At 58.7% G+C, this 22821-nt stretch overlaps 1 protein-coding gene across 1 annotated transcript in view; it reads right to left on the bottom strand.

Annotated features, from left to right (window-relative positions):
• Positions 1 to 22821, bottom strand: part of LOC112947281 (protein CEPU-1-like) — a 47010-nt gene that overhangs the window by 721 nt on the left and 23468 nt on the right. The window contains exons 2-8 of the mRNA XM_026039332.1: positions 16969 to 17106; positions 16589 to 16856; positions 8320 to 8445; positions 1934 to 2068; positions 1537 to 1657; positions 1092 to 1255; positions 125 to 157 (exon numbers count right to left, since the gene is read on the bottom strand). Of these exons, the coding sequence (XP_025895117.1) occupies positions 125 to 157; positions 1092 to 1255; positions 1537 to 1657; positions 1934 to 2068; positions 8320 to 8445; positions 16589 to 16856; positions 16969 to 17106 (985 nt within the window). The remainder of the gene's footprint in view (positions 1 to 124; positions 158 to 1091; positions 1256 to 1536; positions 1658 to 1933; positions 2069 to 8319; positions 8446 to 16588; positions 16857 to 16968; positions 17107 to 22821) is intronic.

The raw sequence follows: 22821 nt of genomic DNA, 5'->3' as shown, positions 1-22821 counted from the left end.
GCCGTGCCGGAGGAGCGAGGACGGCACCGAAGCCACCGAGCGCCTCGGGGACGGGGGCTTGTCCCYGAGCGCGGAGAAGCGGGCGCGCGGAAGCGCTCGCGCCGCGGGGCCCCGCGTTACTGACCTTGCCGGGGTGTCAGAGCGGCAGTGGCCTCTTCTAAAAAATTAAAGAACAAGCCAGCGTTAAGGCGCAGGAGCCGCTGCCACACGGGGCTCTTTGGGGACCGCCTTGTCCCCGTCCTCGCCTTCGAGGAGGGCGCGGGGGCGTTAACCCGCCCGGCATTGCCATCCCGACAAGGTTACAAGCGCGAAGGAGAGAGAGAAGGGCAGATACACAACACACGGCCGCTCGCACAGCCGATTGCCCTGCCCGTCCGTGCCAGCCGCGCGTCCCACGGGTTAGAAAGGGGAGAGCCGAGAGCTCCCTCCCTARCGAGGAGGGCGCTTCTCTTCTCCCGCAATGGAAGATCCCGATCCCGGGAGCCACGACGGGCCCCGGCATTTCCAAGATAAGGATGCTCGCGTTGGCTCACCCTCGCCCCTCGCCGCGGGGCCGTTGGGCGCGAGGCCAAGGATAACCGGACAGGCTACAAAGGTACGTTTTTGCTCTGTATGAGGGGCCACCATGCAGAGACTTGACAAATGCAATGAGCAAGGAGAGCCCTCCTGGACCGGCATCGGATGGACGCATCGCTCCGAGCGCGCCTCCGGCACGCGCAGAAAACAGCTCCCGSATCAAGGTGCAAAGCCTCTCCCGTGTTGCACCCTCGGCATCTTTCCGGCAAACTCATTACAACTACGAGGGGAGCGTTGAGGCCGCGCGCTCGGTTCCACGCTCCGCTCGGATCCATCCCCTCTTCCCGTGAAAACGGCACGACCGTTCCCGTCGCGGTGCGCTCATCGTGCCGAGACGCCGGAAACCYGATGCCGGCTCCGCGTTCCCCGCGTGCCGCGGACCCGCGAACCGGAGCGCAAGGAGAGGGGACGGCTCTGCCGGATGCCACCTCTCCCACGGAGACAAACGACAGAGATGGACGCGTGGGGACAAAGCCCCGGCACGGTCGCCGCGGCGGAGGCGCGGAAAGGCTCACCGTAGGGCTCACCGTAAAGGATCATGCTGGCGTTGGTGTTCCCTAGCTGGTTGGAGGCCACGCAGGTGTAGTTGCCGTAGTCCTGCTCGGAGACGTTGAAGAAGGTCAGCCGGGAGAAGAAGGCTTCGTTCTCCACCTTCAGCCCTTTCTGTCCTTCAGCCAGCCTGGCGGCGGGGAAGGAAGGGGCGCGTGAGGGGACGGCTTCCCGGGGGCTCTTCCCGCGTTGCCCTGGGGCTTGGACGCTCCCAAACCCGTCACCCGTCTCCTCTTCGGAGCGCGCGCCTCTCGCGGACCACCCGGTTCCACCGGGGAGCTGCCGGCCCTCYAATATCATCCCCCGCTCCGCTTGATGAACCCATGGCTCCGAGGGCGCCCCACAGCTGCATTGGAGCCGCCCGCGGTGGCCGCCTGGCTCGCGCCACCCCGCGGAGGGACACGGCCTTACCGCTTGTCGTCCTTGAACCACTGGAACTGGGCYGAGGGCACGGCGGAGGCCTCGCACTGCAGGACGCCCTTCTGGCCCACGGGCACGCCGGTGCTCTTGGCGTCCGAGATGTACGGCGGGTCTGCGGGGAGACGCGCGTGCGCCGTGAGCGCCGGGCCCCCCTCGCCTCTCCTCTCGCTCCCCTTTTTGCCCTTCTTAGGGGGAAAAAAATCCGCCTTATTTACTGCTCGCTGCTCCCTCTCCCCAGAGGGCATCCGTGCAGCGTGGAAGCGAGGGCGGCGCGGAGGAGGAGGCGCCAAGCGGCACGCAGCCCGCAGAAAGAGGCAGGGAAGAACCGGGGAAAACACGGGCTGCTCGGGAAGCAGCGGTCCCGGCGCGGGGCCCTCGGGCCACTCACAGTTGACGGTGACCTTGACGCGCTGCACCACGGGGGCGGCCACGTCGTTGGAGGCGCTGCACTCGTACTCGCCCGACTGCTCCCGCGTGATGCCCGTGATCTCCAGGTACTCGTCCTCGCTCACGAAGCCCACGGCTGCAGGGGGAAGGAAAAAAGGAGAGCTTGGCCAATGTATTCCCGGGAATCGCCCGATAAGGACGCGGTTCGGTCCCTATCCCGCCCGCGGCGCCCGGGACGCTCTYGTGACCGCGCGCGGCGTCTCCGAGGCCGCTGTCACGCTTCCTATTCCCGTAAATTTTAAACAACGGCAGTCCTGGCTACGTACGTGTGGCAATTGGTGTCATATTTTAATTAGGCTTGCCCTACACCAGCTGAAATTAATAACAGCTCGAATTACCGGTGTAATTTATAAATTAACATTGCTGCAGCATTAGGAAATAAATTAGCTCCGGACAGCTGTTTCTGGCACGGAGCGCCGACGGACGGAGAGCGACCGCGGGTCCCGGGGGCTCCGAGAGGAKCCCCGGGCCCCTAAATCCCCGTGCCCCTCTGCCACGGACCCTGCTGGGGTTCTGCTTCCTCCCTGGCCCATCCGCATGGATGGGGGCAAAGTGGGTCGTTTTAAGTGCGGAATTGCTGATTCCGCAGCCCACGGATGCGATTCCCACCGGGATGGCGCGCGGCAGCACCCGAGGGCAGCATCTACAGGCRCCATCCTCAAATCAACACCCTTATGAGACGCAAAAACTGCCTTTCGGAGATCCCGCCTGTCCTGCAGCAAGGCGCGCCACAAAAAKAAAGAAAGAAAGAAAGAGAAATAAAGCAGAGGGAGGGGAAAAAAATACATAAATCCCGTTTATGGCTGACCTAGAATCGGCTGCTCGGGAGCACAGCGCTGCCTGCCGATGGAAGGAGGGCACGGGCGGACGCGCTGCGCGCACGCCCGGCTCCGGGTTACGCGACGGCACCGGGAACGGGACCGGGTCCCGCGGGATGATGCTGTTGGAAGCAAGAGCCGGTGCCTACGGAGCGCGGGATGCCAGAGAGCAAGGAAAAACCGAGGGAACCGGGAAGCGTGGACCCGCTTCTGGGCCCCCTGAGCCAGAAGCACTGGGACCCGCTGGAGRGCGCGGATATTTTATGGAGATAATTTTATTAAAATGTTTACAACAATACAAATATTGACAGCGGGCCTCAATCAATAGCGCAATTTATTGCCCTTCAAGGTGAACATTAAGCCAAGCTGCCCATTAGTCAATATTTACCTCCAAGGTCTATAAATCTCTATACTGGCTACGGCCGCTCTTGACAGCGGCCGATTCCGGCCGAGTCCGAGTAGGAGCGTGAAACATCGCTCCTTTTGGAGGGGAAATAGGAGCCGGTTAATTACGGCCCCCGCGGCGATTCGCGCCTATCAATTTACGGCTGCTTCTGGCAATAAAAATTAACACGGTGGCGCTCCCGCCTCCGAGCGACGGCGCCCACCGGCACCACGGACAACTCCTTACAGCTCCTAAAGCCCATAAATACGGGACGCGACGGGACGCGGGGTGCTCGGCTCTCGCATCCCGGCGGCGGCTCCCGAATCCGCAAGTGCTCCGGCCCGGAGCCGCGATCCCGGCCCTGTGCGTCGGGCTGCGCGCGACGCCGGCTTCGGACCCGGTGGCACCGAGCTGTTTTGTTCACGAGGAGAAACTCCGCARGAAATAAAGGGATTATGGAAATGAAGGTTTAGAGGCACAAAACAAAACAAGTCCGGGACCAGCCACCCTTGAAGGGACCRCTGGCTCGGAAGCCAAGCGCATCGAAGGAAGAAACGCTGCCGTGTGCCACGCGCCCAGACGCCGCCGGAAGCGCCACGCGCGCCRCGGCCCCGTGGTGACAGCGCTGGGGACAGCCCCCACGGATGCCACTCCGGGCTGGGACGAGACCGACCGTGCCAAATGGACCCGGACACCAACGCGCCCCTCCTTTGGCCAAAGCGAGGAGCGGGGTCCGTTCGGGCGGCGCCGCAAGTGGCCAGAGCTCGCCAAGCACTTGAGTGATGTCAGCTCGTGCAAAAGAGGGCTTTAGTGCTCATTACAGGGCCGCTCTCCTTAACGATATCCACATATTATTACAAGCACAGAGCCAGGCGGCTTCCTCCTCCGCCCGCCGGCACGGCCGSCTCCGGCGCGCTCCCGCCGGAGCCGCTCCGSATGGAGGAGCCCACATCCGTGCGCGATGCCGCCGCGTCCCGCGGGCTCCCGGCACGCGGCCRCGTCCCCCGCCGCGCTGCCGCTCGCAAGGTGAGAGAGGACGGCGTCGCCGCAGCGAGCGCTCCTCCCGCGTGCCCTCTCCCGGCAGCGGCCCTCATTCATCTTTCATGGCCCCGCGCGGCGGCAGAAGCCGCTGCTGCTCCCGTGCAAGCGCGCGCCGTGCCGTAAGTCAAAGCCAAGGGGTGTTTTCCCCCCGGGCGCTTGGTGGAATTTGGGCCCTCGCTCCTGGGCGCGCGGCTCTCCGGAGGGTGGCAATGGGGTGCCCTGGGGAGCGTCGCGGTGCCGGCGAGGTGCCAGAGGGGAAACGAGCAGCCGGAGCGGCCTAAATGCATCCACGGCAGCGGGAAACGCTCCGGGCCTCCCTTGCGCRTCCGCACGCCGTGTCCCGGGGAGCCCGCGCGGCGCCGCGGGGCGAGGGCCGCTCGCGCCTCTCCATCATCTTTATCCCGTCTTTATTTTTCCAGACGCGCTATTTTCCAGCCCAGTGGCCTTGCGCTGTCCCCTCGTGCTTTATGGCGCTGACGTCTCCATTCCGGGAGCGGCGCTGGCGATAGCGCCGCTTATGGAGAGGAGCCGGGGAAATATACGGGCGGGCGGGCGGCGAGACGGATGCGCCGGCCGGGGGCGAGGGGAAACGGGATCCGGGCACGTGCCGGGGCTGGCAAACGCTATAGCAGGGGAGGAAAAGCCGCTGTAAATCAGAGCGGCAGGAGGGGAAGAAGCCACGGGCTCCGGCACTGCTGCCACTCTAAATTAGGCTGCGGGAGGAGGAAAACAAAAGAGRCCGAGAGACAGAGGCCGGGAGGAAGAGGAATGGCCATCGTTTCACCGGGCAGATGGGCAAGTTCAGGGGATCAGAATAAGACTATCATTATCCTGACTCGGCAGCAAAAGGGACGGGAGGGGAAGAGGCAGCTTTTCCCGGCACGGAGGACGGCGGCGGCGGAAGGGAACGGAGCRGCCGGCCGCGCGACCCGCGGGATTTCCACGGGAGCCGCTCGCTCTTCCCGGCGCGTCCGCCCGCAACGGGTCCCTGTGCTGGCTCGCTTGCTAGGGCGCCACGGGAGCCCCAAACCGCCTCCTGCGATTTTGCACCTTTCTCTGCCATTCTCTCCTCCTTGGCCACCACTTTGGCCACCGTCTCCTCTCTGCTCCTCGCCCGCTCCCCGCGAGCTCCGAGCGCCCTTCGCCTTCCCGGCGGCGGGAGCGGGGCCTGGCAACCTGCCCTGCCTAATCCCGCGGCTACTGACTCCTCACGCGCTTAATATTCACGACAGAGAGAACATTTCACGGCGAATTGGACGCACATTCGACTGGAAATGGAAATTTTATGACTGTTCTCACTCGGAGCAGCCGATTACACCAGCTGAGAAAACACGGGAGCAAATGAACAACCTGTGAACTGTAAAGTATATTAATAATGAAATCACTGCCCGGGAAATGAAGGCTTCATTCTGTTTATATTCTGCCCCATTAATAGGAGGCACTCGTGCTAGCTCCACCCCATTAGCCAGCAATCCACGCAAAGCCGGGGTGCCCGCAGGGCAGGGCCAAAGGACGCTGGTGACGTCCCCGACGGGACCGGCCTCCGGGAACCGGGAGCTGCCAGAAAGTCTGGCTGGAGCGGAACGTGTTTGTGCAACTCGGGAGTGCTGCTCGGGCGCACACCGTGCTCGCTTGCACTGCCCCGCTCGCTTGCACAGCCCTGCTTTCTTGCACAGCCCTTCTTGCACAGCCCTTCTTGCTTGCACAGCCCTGCTCGCTTGCACAGCCCTTCTTGCACAGCCCCTCGCTCTTGCACATCCCTTCTCTCTTGCACAGCCCCTCGCTCTTGCACATCCCTTCTCTCTTGCACAGCCCCTCGCTCTTGCACATCCCTTCTTGCACAGCCCCTCGCTCTTGCACAGCCGCTCTTGCTTGCACAGCCCCTGTCGCGTGCACAGCCCCTGCTCTCCCCGACACCACGGCACAAGCCAGCGGCCCCAATCCCCGGCCACCACCGGGACCCAGCACCCGTGTGGGCGACCTCACCGTGGCTCGCCTGCGGCCAGGAGGGCGAGCACGACATTGCAAAGCTGGGCTTAGGGAAGATGCCGAAGCGCAGAGGGTTTTATTTCTCCTTTCCTTAAGAGGAAGACATCGCCTCATTTGAGGCTGGTAGGGGTCTGGTTATTTTTGTACTAAAAGGCGTATTTTAAGGACGGCACTGGCAAATGTGCAAACAAATCAGCTCAGCGGGTTCATTTGCACCACGCGGGCAATCAAACGCGTTACTTATATACACATACATCCAGAGAAGTATATAATCTCCTAGTGCTCCGGAAGAGCGGGAGGAACGAGGGCACATCAATGGGGGCGGGAAACGCGGCCGGCCGCGGATGAGCGCTCGGCGCACGAGGATCTTCCCAAACCGACAAGACCCCGAGGCCCTGGATGCCGTCGGATCCCRCTCCTCCGGACCCAGCGCCGGGAAGAAACCCACGAGCTTCCCGATTCCCGGCTACCGTGGAGGCGTCGGCACCTCCGGCGTGTCCGGCGCGTGCGTCGAACCCGGCGGCAGATTTACAGGTTAGCGATGACGGAGTGCGGCGCCCGGCAGCCAAATTAATGCCGGCTATAATGTAGTTTACCTCATTAAACAATGCACACCAAGATCCTGGCTGTTGTAAAACAATTGGTCTCTGAAGCCTAGTGTTCATCTTCCAGGGTTGCTGGGAGATAATAAATGGGTAATATTCCGGCGATAATGGTAATGGAGTCACGGCTCAGAGCTAATATTATGGCAAAGCAGTAATTATTTCAACAGTAAACAAGGGGACGGTTGAGCTGCCGACGGCGCCGGAGCCTCTCGCGAGGTCTCCGTCGCGTTGGCCTCTCCTTTCCCCTTAGACGTGGCCRCTACTCGGTTGTCAGGAGACAACCCCGCGGCCCTCGGCTCTTCGGAGCCGCGCCGAGACGCGGAGGGCATCGACATATCCAAATCTACRGGGCTGCTCCCAGGCTCCCTTCCCTGCTCCGCTGCGGATGCATAGACAGATGATCTCCCGAGCCCCCCGCCGCGTTAGGCCGCTCTGTCTCATCTATCTTAAGCGCGCGTAGGACCTGGGATTAGCGCCGGGCCCGTGCCCGCTGCATGTCTCCTCCCGTCGGCGCGGGAAGCGCGGTTACCCCCGGCACGGCAGGCGAGCTTGTCAACAAGCCCCAARCGGCTCCATAGGATCCCTATCGTCATCCATATGACACAGCCTTCATCGCCAAGAGCAATCCTAAGAGGGATTCCCGACGCGAAGGCTTCCCCATTAGCCTCCTTACAAGCCAAGACATCATCAAGCCAACTCATCACATTGTCCATGGCATGCACCGGAATCCATCCCGCTACAGGAATAACCCAAGAGCAACGGGAGAGCCTCATGGAGAGAAGGACCTTGGTGGGCTCTGAACCCGAGGAGCTGGACGGGAGGCAACGGGCGCCTCGTTTCTGTGGCTGGGATAAATACACGTGGAGAGTCAGCGTTGCCCCGCGCTGCTCCTCCTCGGCCCAAAATTCCAGCTTTTGCCCACAGGGACRGGAAAAACAGCCCGGCACCGTGGCAATCGCCATGACAACCTGCGAGTCACCCAAAAAAATAAAACAAATAAAGCGCCCAGTAACTATGGAAACACCTGAGTGACCAGAACCTGCTTGCGAGCGGGAGCAGCTCCYCCCGCTTTAGGGACGGGCACCAGAATAACTCGGAGCCGTGGGATGCGAAGAGAAGCTCGGCACCTAAAAGTGCCAACACACGCAGGCACATCRAAATACATAAAATACACAAATCACACTCAAAGAGATTTGCTCTCGCTGAGTTTCCAAAGCAGAAGGCCTCCTCGCGGGGTAGGAGCCGCTGCTGCGCGTTACCCGGCGCCGCGGGTCGTTTCTGATGAGCTCGCTCTTCCTCTCGTGGCGCATCCTCAGTTTCCATAGCAGCTAAGACCCGAGGAAAACGGGAACATCTGGTTCGCACGCAGGTAACGGTTCCCCRGGGAAAGGAACCTGCCGGATGGCAGCAAGCGCGGAGAAAAAGGGAAAAACCTTTTTTCGGGAAGACGGCGACGCGCTAGGAAAGCTAGGAGAGAAGCTGGGCTTACCTTTGGGCGAGATGTGTCTCCAGGTGATGGTGGGGTCTGGCCTGCCCGTGGCTATGCAGGTGAGGCTGACGTTGCCGCCCTCGTTGATGGAGATGTCGGAGGAGATCTCGGTGATTTTCGGAGACACTGCAAGGACACGGAAAGGGGGGAACATGAAATTGCAGCTTAAGTCTCAAAGCGTGYGTGAAGGAGGAGCGGCCTTCCTGCTGCTACCTCTCCCAAGCGAGCGGCAGCTCCCCGACATTATATCAGGTGTAAAACACAGGGGGAAAAGGGGGAAGATGGGGGGATGGAGGAGAAGGGCGAAAGCGGGAAGAAACGGGGCTCCGAGCCCCGGCTCGCGCCCCACGCCAGAGCGGCTGCAGCGGCCTTGCCCGTCTTGCCTCTGCCGCGCACGTAGGGAATTTATTGATCCGCAAAGCGCTCCGAGCCGCTCGGCAAGGGATTATGTCATGCCAGCGCCGGGCGAGAAAATAAAAAATGATGGATTTGGGGTGAACAGGAGGGTGATTTAAGGTTTGCAGGTGGAAGTGTAGTTAAAGTACATTTTAAGTGGAAATCAAGGTGGGTAATGAATTGCTCTCTGTTGGGAAGGGCTGCTGGGAGTCGGATTTCCGCAGGTCCAGGCGCACCGGCTCCAGAGGACGAGGGCGGATCAGACGTTCCCCGAGCGACGGGGACTCCGGGATGGGACAACGTAGGGCACAAAGATCCCGCCAAAAGGGGTTTGCTTCCATGAAAACACTCTGGGACGATGCACAGGACTAGGACATGGATAGCAGGGCTGGGTTAACTCAGGATAAGCCCTGGGAAGAGACTTGTGGGTCTTGAGGCATCTCCTTCGGCCCCCGTCGGATGAGAGGAGGCAGAGGGGAGGCCGGAGAGCAAAAGAGAGCGACGACGGGAGCGAAGTCTTTAGCTAACCCTTAAATTAAACGTGCGCTGGCAGGATTTAACACGACAGTTATTGTATGCTAATTAAATGTTTGAATAATTAACCGCACGAACTGCTCAAAATGCCTTTCTCCAGACGTAACAGGTATATCGTAAGCCTTTTACCACGCTGGGGAGAAAAAGCTCTATAAATAAGTGGTTGCAGATATGCACCCCGCACAAGTCTGCATTAAAATGCCCTAGACAGCAATGGGGCAGCGGGGCTATGATGTAGGGAAGGGTTTGGGCCGGGATTGATCGGCCAGTTGCGCACGGGGACACCGGCGCTTCCCTATCCGTGTCCAGATAGGAACGCTCTCCAGTTGCGCTCCAGGGTGCACGACAGCCAAGCGAGCGCCGTCCCCATCAGGCTACAACCGCGTGGCATCTCCCTCGTAAAACACGGAAACCTCCATCTTCCCACGCAAGCGACATCTGCTCCGGATCAAAGGCAACCACGGAGAGCGACTCCAAAGCTCCTCGGCGGCAGGGAAGGGGGAGCGGAGCGCGCGCGATCTCTGACGTGCCTGGCAGCTTCCCGAGCTTCCGATGCCTCCCATTTGCACCTGCCACCCAGAAGACACCTCCTTGTCTTACAGGGTGCTACGACCGTGGGTGCTAATTCAGCAGCAAGCGTGCCAAAGGCAGGCGCAGACTCGGGGCAATGCCTGACCTGCAATCCCTTACAAGCCAGCCCCGTAGGAAGACACCCAGAAACGAGAAGGACCTTAATATTAAACTAATTAAACTATTAAACTAATGGCAATTACTCTTTAAAAGTACAACACAACGAGACAGGTGCCATAGAGTGGGTAGCGCTTCCCACGGCAATTCCCTATGCAATTCCCGTGGGAAAAGCCCCGGCGCACGGAGGGCTCGCCGAGACAAAGCTCGTCGAAGGCATCGCCTCCAAAGGCGGGACGTCTTTATTAGATGTCTCCCCGGCCCCCCGAGATCGCAGGGACACGCCGAGAGGATCCTCGGCGGAGGAGTCATCAGCCAGAAACTAATTAAGGGCTGCGCGAGAAGCGGGGCCGCGCGCGCTCCCGAGGGCGAAACACGGGAGCGAGCGGACTCGGGAAAAATATTACAAGTCGACTTGAGATCGGGAAGGGCCGCCGAGGGATTTGACACCGAGGTGCTTCTCCCGGCCTCCCCTCCCACTCCTCCTGCCTTTCCCGCCCTCTCCCGACACATCCGGGATCTCAGGGTGCGCCGGGACCATCTCCCGATGGATGCGGGAGGACGTCTGACCTTCTCCTGCTCTGCTGGGCCGTGCCATGGGAGGTGATCGTGACTTGCACTGAAAACATGGGGTTTTTCAGTGGGAAAAGCCCTGTTGATGTCACCGCTGACCTCAACCGGGGCTCTCCCTGCTTGGTCGCGAGCCTCGGGAATGGGGAGCGCGCGGATCCGTCACTAGCCCCGCACGGACACGGGAGCTCGAGTGTCCTCGTCAGAGACGACTCCAAGTCAACTCCAAGGTGCAACCAGCACCTCCAGGGAATATAGGGCAGGTGCCTCTGCAGTGAGGCATTAGTTTAAGCGATGCTCTTTAAATTACATTTTGGCCATCTCAGGCAGAGAGGCTCTGTGCATGCAAGCCTTTTTTTTTTATGATCCATCTAGAGGCTTAAAAACACAGAGAGAAAAATAAATCTCCCTTCCATGGAAAACACACTGTGCTCTTGCATATTGCCTCTTATCCTCGGCGCCTCGTGTGCCGCCTCGCCCCGAYTCGAGCACAAAAGGAGTGTTTGCAATTCCCCTTTGCGCACTGACACTAATCTCCCGCACGGAGCGCGCCCGGGAAGGCAGGGGAGCTTCCAGAAACACGGAAACCGGCCCCAAACCCACGGTTTTAACCTCAAAAAGCACTCAAAAACACAAAACTGAGCAGCGAGGGTGCAAAGAATTGGTTCCATTCYGGGCTCTACCTCCTAGGCGGGAGGCCTGCGCCCACCGGCATCCGCTGGGATGCTGAGCATTCCCGCCGGGAACGTGCCTCTTAGCAAGCGACTTGCTAGCCCATCCATCGCGTTTCTCCCCAGTGCCACCCTGGAGCTGTCTGCGGGTCCCTCGGAGGAGCTAAGAGGACCTGAGAGAAGCTCTTCTCCACCAAGCAACCTTTACCCTGCCCATTTCKCTTGCAATGCCCACCCTTTTGGGCAGCACTCGCTCTTCCCGATGTGCTCACSCTCTTCCTCCTCCTGCCTATGCATTCGGGAGGCCGCTCGGGCAGCCTTTCTTTCCTTTCCTCTCCCGTTTCCAACGCCTGCGACTCCCCGATTCAAAACCATCGCCGCGTTTAACCCGCCTCGGCCCTCTTTAATTAAGTTAYTTTCCATTATTTTTTATCTAGCCCATTTGTCTCCATCCCCCGTCACCTTCGCTCCTCGCGGCGGCTCCAGCTGCGAGAGCTCGCCTTTCCCTTTGGCCAACAAGCACGTCAGAGTTCTTAAACACTATGAAATCGGATCACGCCTCGGACCGCAGCCGGCGAGCGYGGATATTTACGGGGATCATCAAACGGGAATGAAATTGCGGGAGCACGTGGGGAGCACGAGCTGATGCCGCCCGCGGCGCTCGCGACCGGGCGGGATCCGCCCGGATTTCCGAGCGAGCTCCAAGGGAACTCTGGGGCTGAGCCACAGACGCGCCGCAATGTCTTTAATAAATCAATTACTCGCTGGCAGGGAAGCGCCGCCGCTTCTCCAAGCCTTGTAATCGCCGCGGCCTCGCTGTGTTTTAAGTGCCCGAAAGCCACGGAGAGGGAGAGGAAGCCAAAAGGAGTGTGAAAAACAAAGCAAAACTCCCGCTCGCTTGCCAGGGGAGGAAAGATGCGGATGGAAACACGCACGCCGCAAACGCCGGGTGGCCGGGGCGATGCCGCATCGCTCCCGCGAGCGGCGCGCGCACGCGGAGCGCGACCGGGCACGGAGCGATGGGCACCGAGGTTTCACCTCCGGGAGCCTGGCGAGCCCATCGATTACACAGCCCCGCTGCCAGGGGAGCAGAAAAATGGTTTTTCACCCCGGCTCAGCCAAAGAGAAGAGAAGATAGGGATGGAGAACGCCGCGAAGGAGGCATTAATTCCGCAAGCGGGGACAAGCGCTTGCCAAAGCGCGAGAGCGTCACGGGCTGCGGCGCTCGGGCATGCGGAACACATCTGTGGCCCCAGCCCGAGAAAGGTTGTGCCATTCTGGGGGAAAACGGGCTGGTTTTTCCAAGCTAAACCACTTGCTGCAATCGCAGCTGCAGCTAAGACAACCTCCTGGTGCAAAGCCCAAGCAAAACGAGCGCAACAAACATCACTACCCGGTCTGTCCTTGAGCTCGTCAGCGGCAGCCGCGCGCTTGGCTTTCCCTTTATCTCCAGCACCGTGTTCACAACCACGTCCCGCTCTTCCCAGGAGCCCGGAGCCGCGCTGCCCGCTCGGATAAGGTGCCCAAAGGCCGCTCATTTGGCGCTTTGCTTGGAGCTCGCCAGGCTCGCGGCGCCGYGCTGCCCGGACACCTGGATGGTGCCGGTGCCAGCGCTTGGCACGGGCTCCGCGCGTGCGGCTCCGTGATAGGGAAGGGCAGGTCGGCACCGCGCGCTCCAGCCGCTCGCGTCCCCGTGGCTGGGGCCGCTTCTGTCCCCTGGCTTGGCACGGCTTGGCGTGGAGGAGGAAACGCTGCYGCGTACGGCCGCACATCACAGAGATGTTTGGGCAACAGGCGCTGTCTAGGCTCGACCAAACTCATCTCACGTAGGACCCGCCGGGATTGCGAGCTACCGCTGCCTGGAAAAGACACCTGGYGCTTCCTGACGGTCACGTTCCCACCTGCCAGGTGGCACATGGGCAACACAACTGCAGAGACRTGGCCGAAGGGGCCTCCAACAAGCAAGTCCTCTTGGGCACGGACTTGATCTCTTGCTCACGCCAATCCGCAGTCCCATTCCGGACTTAACCCCGGGGGCACCATGCAGAAAATCACCTCTAACGATCCCAAAGATGAGCCCGATTAAAGTACCAACCCCTAATTTATGCCCCGGCCTTTGGGTTTAATAATGCAACGGCAAAGATCAATATTTAATAAAGCAAATGATGGAGAAAAGCACTGAATGGGAGATGAGCGGCTGCCGCTCGCGTTTCCAAACAGGCGGCTCCCGCCGGAGCCGCGTTGGCAGGAGCGGCCGGCGAGCAGATTGCGGCGGAGCTGCCCGGCTCCTCGGGCACCCAGGGGCTCCCTTTGAAGGACAGACAAGGAGGTCGTGGTGGCCGCATCCCTCACTCGGCACGCCGGGAAGCCGCCGCTTGGCACGAGCTCAGGGCAAGCAAGTTGGGCATGAAACCTTCCCGAGCACTCGGAGGAGGGATGCAAGCGGGCAGGATGAGCGGCTCGGACTCCCTCCGTGGGAGGCAGCACCAAAGCGCACACGGCATCGTTGCCACGGGGCCGTGTGGTGCCCTTGGGGGGCTCCGAGACCCCTCCTCTGCCCCGTCTCGCTCGCGGCACGCGCCGCGCCGCCCGCCCGCTCCGGCGGGATGATTTGTGGCCTGTGCCGGGATCCTTCCCCATGAAAGATGACATATAAATATAAACCGTTATCGCTCCGCAACAGCCACATGCTATAAAATGCCCGGCAGAAGGATCTGGAACGGCGCGCAGGGAGSGCCCTAAATCCTTCCCCTGCAGAGGAACCTGCGCTAGGACAGGGGAGCCCCACGCCAATAAAACCCACCCCGGACGGCACCGAGGGGCCCGGAGCCGCCCGTAGCGCCGCACGCGTCCCYGGTCCCCCGCCGCGGCGACGGGAAGATGCTCCGCGTTGCCATGGCGATGCCGGCGGCGGCGCGCGCGGTCCCTGCAGCATCGCGGCGCTGCGGCGAGCCCGAGCGCGCGCGCGGCACGGCCGGCATTGCGGCGCCCCCGGAGCTGCAGAGAGCCCCACGGCGGCCTCCCCGCCCGCCGCCGCCATCCGTGCGCCCCGGTTTTCGGGAGCAACGCRGCGGGGACGGCGAGCCCCTGCTCTCTCCCCTGCCCGTGACATAATTGCTAATTAATAACAGCGCTCGGCTCTCCGAGAGCGCGCTCCGTCTTCAAAGACCTCTGCCGACACTAACGAATTAATCCTCGTCGCCACCCCCCCGCCAAGTGGGGGACAATTATTATCTCTGCCGCGCAGATGTTAAATCGATCTGCAAGGGGGTCAAGCGACTCGGCGCCGGCCGGCGGTGCCGGGCAGGGGGAGCGAGACGCGCTTGGCTCCTCTCCGCCATCCCCGCACGGCTCCCGTCGGAGCCGCAGGATGCGGGCAGAGCTTGGCACGTGCAACGCGACCGGAGAGCAGGGAGCAGGCGGGTGCACGGGGAGCGAGCACGGAGGCACGTGGGGAGCGACGAGCGCGCCGGMCGCTTTATCTCCCCGCGCACACCTGGTCGGGGCGCTCGCGGGCACGGGTCCCCGGGTAATTAGCCATCAAACGGGGCCCGGGGTTTGCAGATTAGCCGGGGCCGGCGCGGCCGAGGGAAAACTCATTTGCACCAAGCAAAAGGAGGGAGGTGACGAGTTGCTGCAGTGACAGCGGCGAGAGCCAGACGGGGCCACGGACACCGATAAAGAAACAGCCAAGCGCTAATATCCCCCCGCCGCCTTTTTTTTTTTTTTTTTCCCCCTTCCCTTTTTCTTCTTTTCTTCCGAGGCGCTCAAATTCCACCATTTCCTATCATGCAAATGCGTGTGTCTAAGTGAGATTAAACTCCGGCAGGCACCGAGCCTCCCTCGCCGAGTCCATTCCCCGCGCCGAGATAAGGGCAACTTCTCTTAATGCATCTTACAAGGCAGGGGCAGCGCTTCGCCGGCGCCTCGGGGACAGCTTCTKATCGAGACAAATAGAGCTTTGCAGCCAGCGGCCTCCTGGATGCCACCACCTCCCTTCCCAAGCCCAGAAACACGGGCGCACGGGCCTTCAAAGAGCCCAAATGTCCCGCAGGGAATGGGGAGAAGGGGGACGATGCAGGGGCAAAGAGGTAGGAGGGTGGAAACAGGAGCCAAAAGCGCCGCGTGCCCAAAGTTAACACCCTTGCAGGCAGGGAGAGGCTGCCGCAAAGGGGACATTGATCAATGGTCCCTTCCCTCCGCTGGGGCCAGCCTGGGAAAAACTCCACCGCGTTTGCAACAAAGCAGGTTTAAGTTAGATATTCGCTGTGCGTTTTCTAATTATAACCGGAGGAATGATGGCCCGGGGAGACCGAAGAATCTGCCTCGTCAGAGGTTTTCACACGTGTTTGCAGGCGCCGGCGCTGCCTCGGCGCAGGGACAGGGGCTAAATTAGCTCCAGAGGTGCCTTCACCGACCTATTTTGGGATCTCGGCCACCAACGCAATCAATCTAATAGAAACAGGCCCCGTTCCTTGCTATTTTTAAGTGATTTGCTCCCTGGGGGGAGCATCCCCAACCCGGGTAGCCTCAAGCGCGCTCCTTCCCCCGGGAATCCCACGCGGAGCCGCGATAAATCACCCGGCACGGCCTGATAGCAACTTCCAAACTCCTGATTGCTCCAGGAGGAAAGAGAAGGGCAGSGAAGGGAAGGAAAAAGCCCCGTTCCTCCCCTCTCCCATTCATTAGGCTGCCGATACCGYGCGGGCCGGGCCTATCGACGGCGGATTAGCTCAAGCCGGCTCCGTGCGCGAGAGCGATGCCTTTTTAACCCAGCTGGTTTCCCGATCGATACGCCCATCAGCATCGGAAAATTAGCCCGAGATGAAATTCCAATACTCGAGACCGCGCGGCGTGCTAAGAGGCTGCTGGCCGCCRCGCGGCGGGAGGGAAAAATAAAAGGAGCTGCAAGCAAGGGATTAGAAATTTTCCATTAATCCCCCCGCAGGCTGCCGGCACCAGGACCGTTCCGGTCCCCGTATGTCCCTCTTGCAGCATCTTTGTCCCCAGCACAAAATTTATTGTGAGCGTTGCCTCCAGCGAAGCAACAAAGACCGAAATACAGCAAAGAAACGCCAAAAACACAAGTATAAACGAATATTTGGGGAAATGGCTCTTCCCCTATCAGCATCTGCTCTAGGAAAGGCAAGTAAATGCAAATACAAAGGTCTGGATGTTGTCCAGCTCCAACAGGACTCTCCTAAAGACCCCACCATTGCCCTGGACCTTCTAGGGCAGAGGGATGGAGAGAGGGGTCAGAGCGCCTGGGAAAGGGGGAGCGGGACGGCCGGGATGAGGATGGAGGAGATGGAATTACGGGTAAAACCGGGCAAAAACGGGACAAGGAGACTGCACGGAAGCTGCTCTACCAAACCCAGCTCCTCTTCGCCACCCGCGTGCCTCCCTCTTACCTTGCACGATGAGGTGGACGCGCGAGGTCTTGGGGTGATTGTCTGTCTGCACGGAGCACGTGTAGGGCCCCTCGTCGTACACGTCCACGTCCTGGATCTGGATGCTGTACTGCGTCTTGGTGTTGGCCAGGAGCACCACGCGYGGGTCCAGGCACCACTTGTCGTTGCCCGCGTAGAGGATGCTGCTGCGGTTGAGCCAGGCCACCCGCGTCACTCGGTTATCCACGGAGCACCTGGGGAGAGACAGAGGCCGTGCGTTAGCCTCGTGCTGTCCCCTCCGTCACCTTTCCCATCCCCTACCTCCCGGGCGCGTTATTCTGAGCGAGCAGCAGTTGCAAAGACCAAGCTCGGTCGTTCTCCAAAGAGGACAACACCAGCACTTGATCGGCCACAAGATCCCAAGCGCCAAAATCCAGCCCAAACGGTGGCCCGTGAGGTTTTCCAAAGAACTGCAGTTCCTTCAGACTTGGAGACACCAAAGTGCCTCCTGATTCCAGATGAACTAACGAGATCCCCACCTAGGCGGATAAGGACAACAAGCCCGGAATAATCCAAGGTGAAAGTACTGAACGAGCCCATATCCTTGCACTCCCAATGCTCAAATCCTCCCTTTCCACAACCGGCTCCATCTCAACACAAAACATCTAGAGCCAGGGAGCAGGAAAGCCCATCGCGGCGCTTTGCCGAGGAGAGATGGATTTTCGAGGCCAGAACCCAAAGTACTGGCCCATCATCAGATAAATTAAGCAATTTGACTGCTGTTCTCTAATGATATGACGATAATAATAAATTCCACGTGAGCAGAGTTTTAGTAGCTACATAAAAAGGCAGTAGATTCACCCTGGGCTGCACACCAAGATCTCTGTCCTTGCTGGCTCGCCCAGGTCTCGGTTGCGTTACAGCTTGAGCAGACCCCAAGAACAAAAGTTGACAGCCCATCCCCAAAGAAGGTTTTATCCTATTTATCCTATTTTATCCTATTTGTGCTCTGCCGTTCGGGCTCTCAGAGCAAATGCAGGGGGATATTTAGCCCCTGTCTTCCCTACGTTCAACCAGAAAGGCTCCTGCAAACGCAACATTTAGCAGCAATGTTAAAAAAAGACACTGTCCACTCTCCTTAGCACCTTTAATGCTAAAGCCACGTTGCAGAGAGGAGCCCAGGGTAATGAAAACCCCGACGTGGATTGAATTTTTCGGACCAATCYCTTCCGCAGAGATTACCACAGAGGGCCGGTAAGCAGGCTGAACTAAAAATACAGATTTCCTCTCTCCTCCACGCTACTTTTTTGGGGGTGAAATGCATCAGCCTGGAGATCCCTGGATAATAATGGAGCCAGCGAGTGTGTAATCCAAGCATTCCCGCTATCGTAGAGGCATTTAAGCGCCTTTGAAGAGCCACGGGGCTCAGGTAACGCATGAGGCGGCAGGGAAATAGGTGCTTTCGCCCTTCACAGCACCCGCTCCCAATCTCCTCTTATCTCCTCCGCGTGCTCCCTGGCCCTGCATTCAAGTGAGCTTCTCGCCTTCCCCCGCCAGCCCCATCCGGACAGACCGTCCGGAGCAGCTCCCTGTTGGAGACGGACGCGTCTTGGCCCTTCCGGGTCGCACAAACCTGGSAGAGCCTCCCAAGGAGCTCGCCGCCCCGGCGCCAACCACCCCATGCGATAAACGATGAACCCAGGCAGCCCGCAGCGTCGCCTCCTGCATTTATCCCCGTGCTTATCGCTTTTTATTGYTATTTATTAGGATTGATTAAAGGGCAGGCTGCGAACGGCTCAGTCCCGTTGCAGGCACCGAGTCCCACCGCTCTCCTACGATATCGATGCTCCAGCGCGAACAGGGTGATCATAAATCCCGCAGCAAAGCACGGACCCATCGGCCACCCCGGGGCTGCCCCGAGGGGCAGAGCGAGCAAGGACGAGCGCCGGAGAGCAGCTCCAGGGCGCGCTTAGGATGCCACGGGGTCCCTCGTTAACCAGTCTGGGGAGACTCCTTGCCTCCGTATAATTTCCCCCATAGGAGCCCTAGAAGCTGCAAACGTTCTGGCGCGTGTATTTACTGGAAAAGCTGCAGGGAGGGTCTGGATAAAGACCAGAGCTACATCCGCGGTGCATGGAAACAGCCTCTTGCCCCAGCAGCAGAGCCCATCCTCTCCCTGCCCTTCATTCCTGCCCTCGGAAAGGCTTTTTCCTGGCGCCTCCTTTGCAGGGAAGGCGAGTTAGCGCGTGTTTGCAAAGCACCTGATTGCCTCCACGGAAAGTTTGCACATGCAAATGATTCGCGCTAATTGCATTAATAACAACACGCCGGGCTCCGAAAGATCCACCTCGGTTCATTGCCCGGGATACGGCGGGCTGCAAACGACTCCCGGGAAGCTGCCTTCGGCAAGCGCACGGGGCAAGGAAACACGGAAAAGGGGGAGCATCCAGGGAGTCGGGGACGTTCAGCTCCTGCTGATACTCTCCTCTACCTGCAATGCACAAGGAAACAAGGCACTTAACTTGGCACGAGGAAAAGGATCCCGAGAGCGGTTGTGCCTTGGAAGCTGCGACGCGAACCAGGAGCGGCCGCAAGGAGCGCTGCGAAAGGAGGGATGAAGGGCACGGATGGGAAGCGATGCCGGGAAAGCTGCCCAGCGAGAGCACGGGATTAAGTGCTGGGTATTAAAGGCCATTGGAGATGCTTCCAGCGGCCCGGGATGCTGCGGATCAGGAGCGCGAGGTGAGGCAGGGGATGCACCCACCGTGCACGTCCCGTCGTGCCCGCCTCCCCTCTCCCCTTGAGGACATCACCCTTAAAAAATATTTCATTTCACAGCTGCATTATGGTACCACAAAATCCTGCGAATCCAATTTAAGAACAGATTACCTCCTCACTTACTTCATTTGAAGCAATTACATGTTAATTTTCATTGAGACCAGCCTAATGCATACCAATCTGATGCTGCAATCTCATTTGAATACTTGAGGGAACGCGGCTCGGGCTGYGGGCTCGGGAGGCTCCTTTTTAAAGGACCACTTCACATTTCCTTCCTTTTTTTTTTCCCCCGGGTATTTATGGCGCTCCGCCCTCCCTTCCCCTCAACGCTTCCAACAGCTGGTGCCACTCGTGAGACCAACTCGAGAGGCCAAATAACTTTTGCAGCTCAGCCCCCCATGCAGCCGGGACGAGAGCATGGAGCAGCGTCCCGGCTGCAGGAATTACGGATGCCGTAGGAGCGCCCATCCCGCTCCGGGTTGCACAGCAAATGATAAGCACCCACGTTGCAGGTTGCACCTTAATCAGCTTTGGAAGGCTGCAGCAAGCCCTGGGACGCTCGTGCAGGCACCACACAAATGCATATTGCACCGTCCCGTGATTGASCCAAGGAGGGACTGCAAGAGCAGCTGCTTTCCTGGGAAAAATCCTACCAGACACCTAGGTGGAACCAGGGAAGGAGCTGGAGCTGAGGAGGACTCAGGAAAGGGGTGCAAGAGGCTGGAGAGAAGCTATSGGTTGGCAAGCTAAGCCAAGAGCAATCTGCCTTCCTTGTAATTAACAAATTAATAACATAACATAACCACATTCCCATGGAAGCAAAGTGACGGGAACAACTTTCCTTGCCCATTTCCCACAGAACCAGCTTGGTCCCTGTATAAACCTTTGAAAACGCATCCTTTATAGCTTCCCATTTTGATGTCGCRTCTGCAACAATCTATGTGTTTTCTTCTGCTGCTCGCCCCCTTCATCCTCTTAAGAGATATCACCCTTTGAACTCTAATTTTTATTTATTTTATTTCTCTGGGAAAAGCTTTTCTGACTCCCCACGGAGCGCAGGAAGGAGAAAAAAAAAGCCTTCAAGAAGTGCCCAAGACTTARTTTTTTATCAGAGGAAGAGGAAGAGAAATTTGCAGATGATTAAACAGATTCGAGCACCTGAAAAGAGAGGCCCGAGACGCGGCCAGGCCGGACCGTCAGCAGAGACAGGGAGGGAAACAGCCCTGGAAACGGGAGCGGAGGACCTGGATGTTCTCAGGATGCCACTGTATGATTTTCTCATTTGCAAGCGCCTCGCCGTGGCTCACTCTTGAAATGAGTTATTCCTAACGTGATTATTTGTTGCTGAAAATGTCACTCCGGCTGGAAATTCCGTTAAGAAAAAAAGAGACAAATAGTGCAGGTTCCCCCCACGGCCGCCCTCGGTTCTCCATAGAAATAACCCCGGTGGCCGGAGAGCCCAGCTCCGCGTCGGGAAGCGGTGCGTGAAGAGCGACGCTCCTCGATAGCATCTCCAGATACAGGGATTTCTACCCGGCGCCCACGAGGCTGCTGTGATAAATAGGAATAAACCTCCCAAAGGCGGTTCCCATTTGGGGGGCTGCTTAAGGGCACGCAAAACGGACCAGAAATCTTACAAAAGCTGAGAAAAGGGAGGGTTTTTATGCATCACGTTGCCGCATGGAATCGCCCAAGACCCAAGGAARGATTTGCCTTTTTTTGCTGGGTAAAAACGGCACCTGAGGCCCCACCACACAGGACAGCACCCAGCGGGTGCCACCACCAAAGCCACACGAGCACTAACCCCTGGAGACAGGCCAAGCTCATCCATGTGCACTCCCAGCACATTCATATAGTCTCACTTGCCAAGCAAACCTATAGAACAAGCAAAACCYCATTTTTTTCCCCAAAAAAACAGAGTTTGCCAGAGCGAGGTGGGGATTTGCTACCCCGAGAGGCTCTTTTGCTTCCCCCACCTCCCGCTCCCACACCTTGCTTATGCACGTGTATTTTTTTCCCCTTTTTTTTAAACCAGAATATGAATGCGTTTATTTATAAATCGCAATTCAAACTAATTATTAGCTGGAGGCTTTCAAGTAAAAATGTAGGTCATGCAATATGATGCGGGATAATAGCAATTGTTTCAGCTCCAGGAGGCGCATAAGTAATGGAGAGCGGCGGGCACCCACCCGCCTTGTGCCAAGGGCCCTTCCTTGGAGGGATGTTTATCCCCAAAACTCAGCAAAGTTTCACAGAAAACCTCGGAATAAGCCCCCAAACCTCCCAATTTCCGCCTGCAGCCTGCTCTCCTGCACACCAAGGGGTGTTGCTCATGGGAAATGGTTTTCCAGCCCCCAAAAATGCCCGCAGCCCGCGAGATTTGGGGAGTTGCGGCGCTTTTCGCCGCCGTGGCCGAGTCCTAATCTCTGGCGAAAGGTTTTCCTCTTCCTGCAGAAATACATGGATCGCTCCCCCCATCTTGGAGCTCATCTCCGCTCAAGAAGCTCGCGCGGTGATCATCAAAAATAAGCCCTCGGAGCCTAAGCCCGCTCGCATTCAYTGCGCCCCTGCTAATGCCGGACTTCTTACCGCTAATCCTTAAGTATATCCTTAAATAAGAATGACAGTACCTGAAGCGCCTAACAACCCCGTATCATAAACAGAGACAGCCTCTGCATGCCTAATTTCCCCTTGCCACATGAGAGCTGACACTAATCCRAGATCCTGAGGCCCGGATATCTCCGGCTTAAATACCATCACCTTGCTCACCTTGACATTACGAGGCGGCTTCAACTTTTCCGGTCCTGCTAAACTTCCCAAACTGCTATTTTGCTTTTTTAACCATCGTRGTGTCACAGGGGGAGCCCAGCAAATGCAAAAACCTCTGGAATAGTCCTGGTTGAAGCCTACTTCATTCCCAGCTCCAAAATCCCTGCAAATCAAGGGGAGAGCACCCCAAAACACACCCGGGAAGGCATCAGAAGCCACCTCTGCTCGGCAGCCACGGTCTCAGCTCGGCTGCGCTTATTCCCTACCTCGCAGGAGCCCATAGGAACAATCCGCCGGCTCCTTCCTGTCTTTAATCTGTCTCCGCGGGTACAATAAACAACTACAAATGGAATAACCATATCAAAAAGGGGCCCGGAGGAGGGCCCTGAAGATGCGGTAACGCAGAGATACTGGCAAAGGCTTTTAAGAGCCATCCACGCTAATTACAGTGTTAAAAATCTGCCAGGCAAAGGGCTGGATATTAAATGGAACCAGCTCGAGATGACAGGCTGAACTGGATTTAATAAATATATATATATTTATTAAAAAGCTCTGGATATAAATTAATGTTCTCGGCTCCAAATGCACGATTGTCTCTGCGGCTTTGATCTGCAGAGCACTTGGAGCGGTGAAGGGGGACGGTTGTCGCGCTCCCCGCCGCCCGCTCTCAAAGTGACTCCGCTCCAAAGAGGCCTTGCAGGATCCAT

Source organism: Nothoprocta perdicaria, unplaced genomic scaffold (genome assembly GCF_003342845.1).
Source record: "Nothoprocta perdicaria isolate Ctin4 unplaced genomic scaffold, notPer1 scaffold_228, whole genome shotgun sequence".
Lineage (NCBI taxonomy): Eukaryota > Metazoa > Chordata > Aves > Tinamiformes > Tinamidae > Nothoprocta > Nothoprocta perdicaria.
Note: the sequence above shows the minus strand (reverse complement) of the source record. Positions and strands in the feature narration are given on the sequence as shown.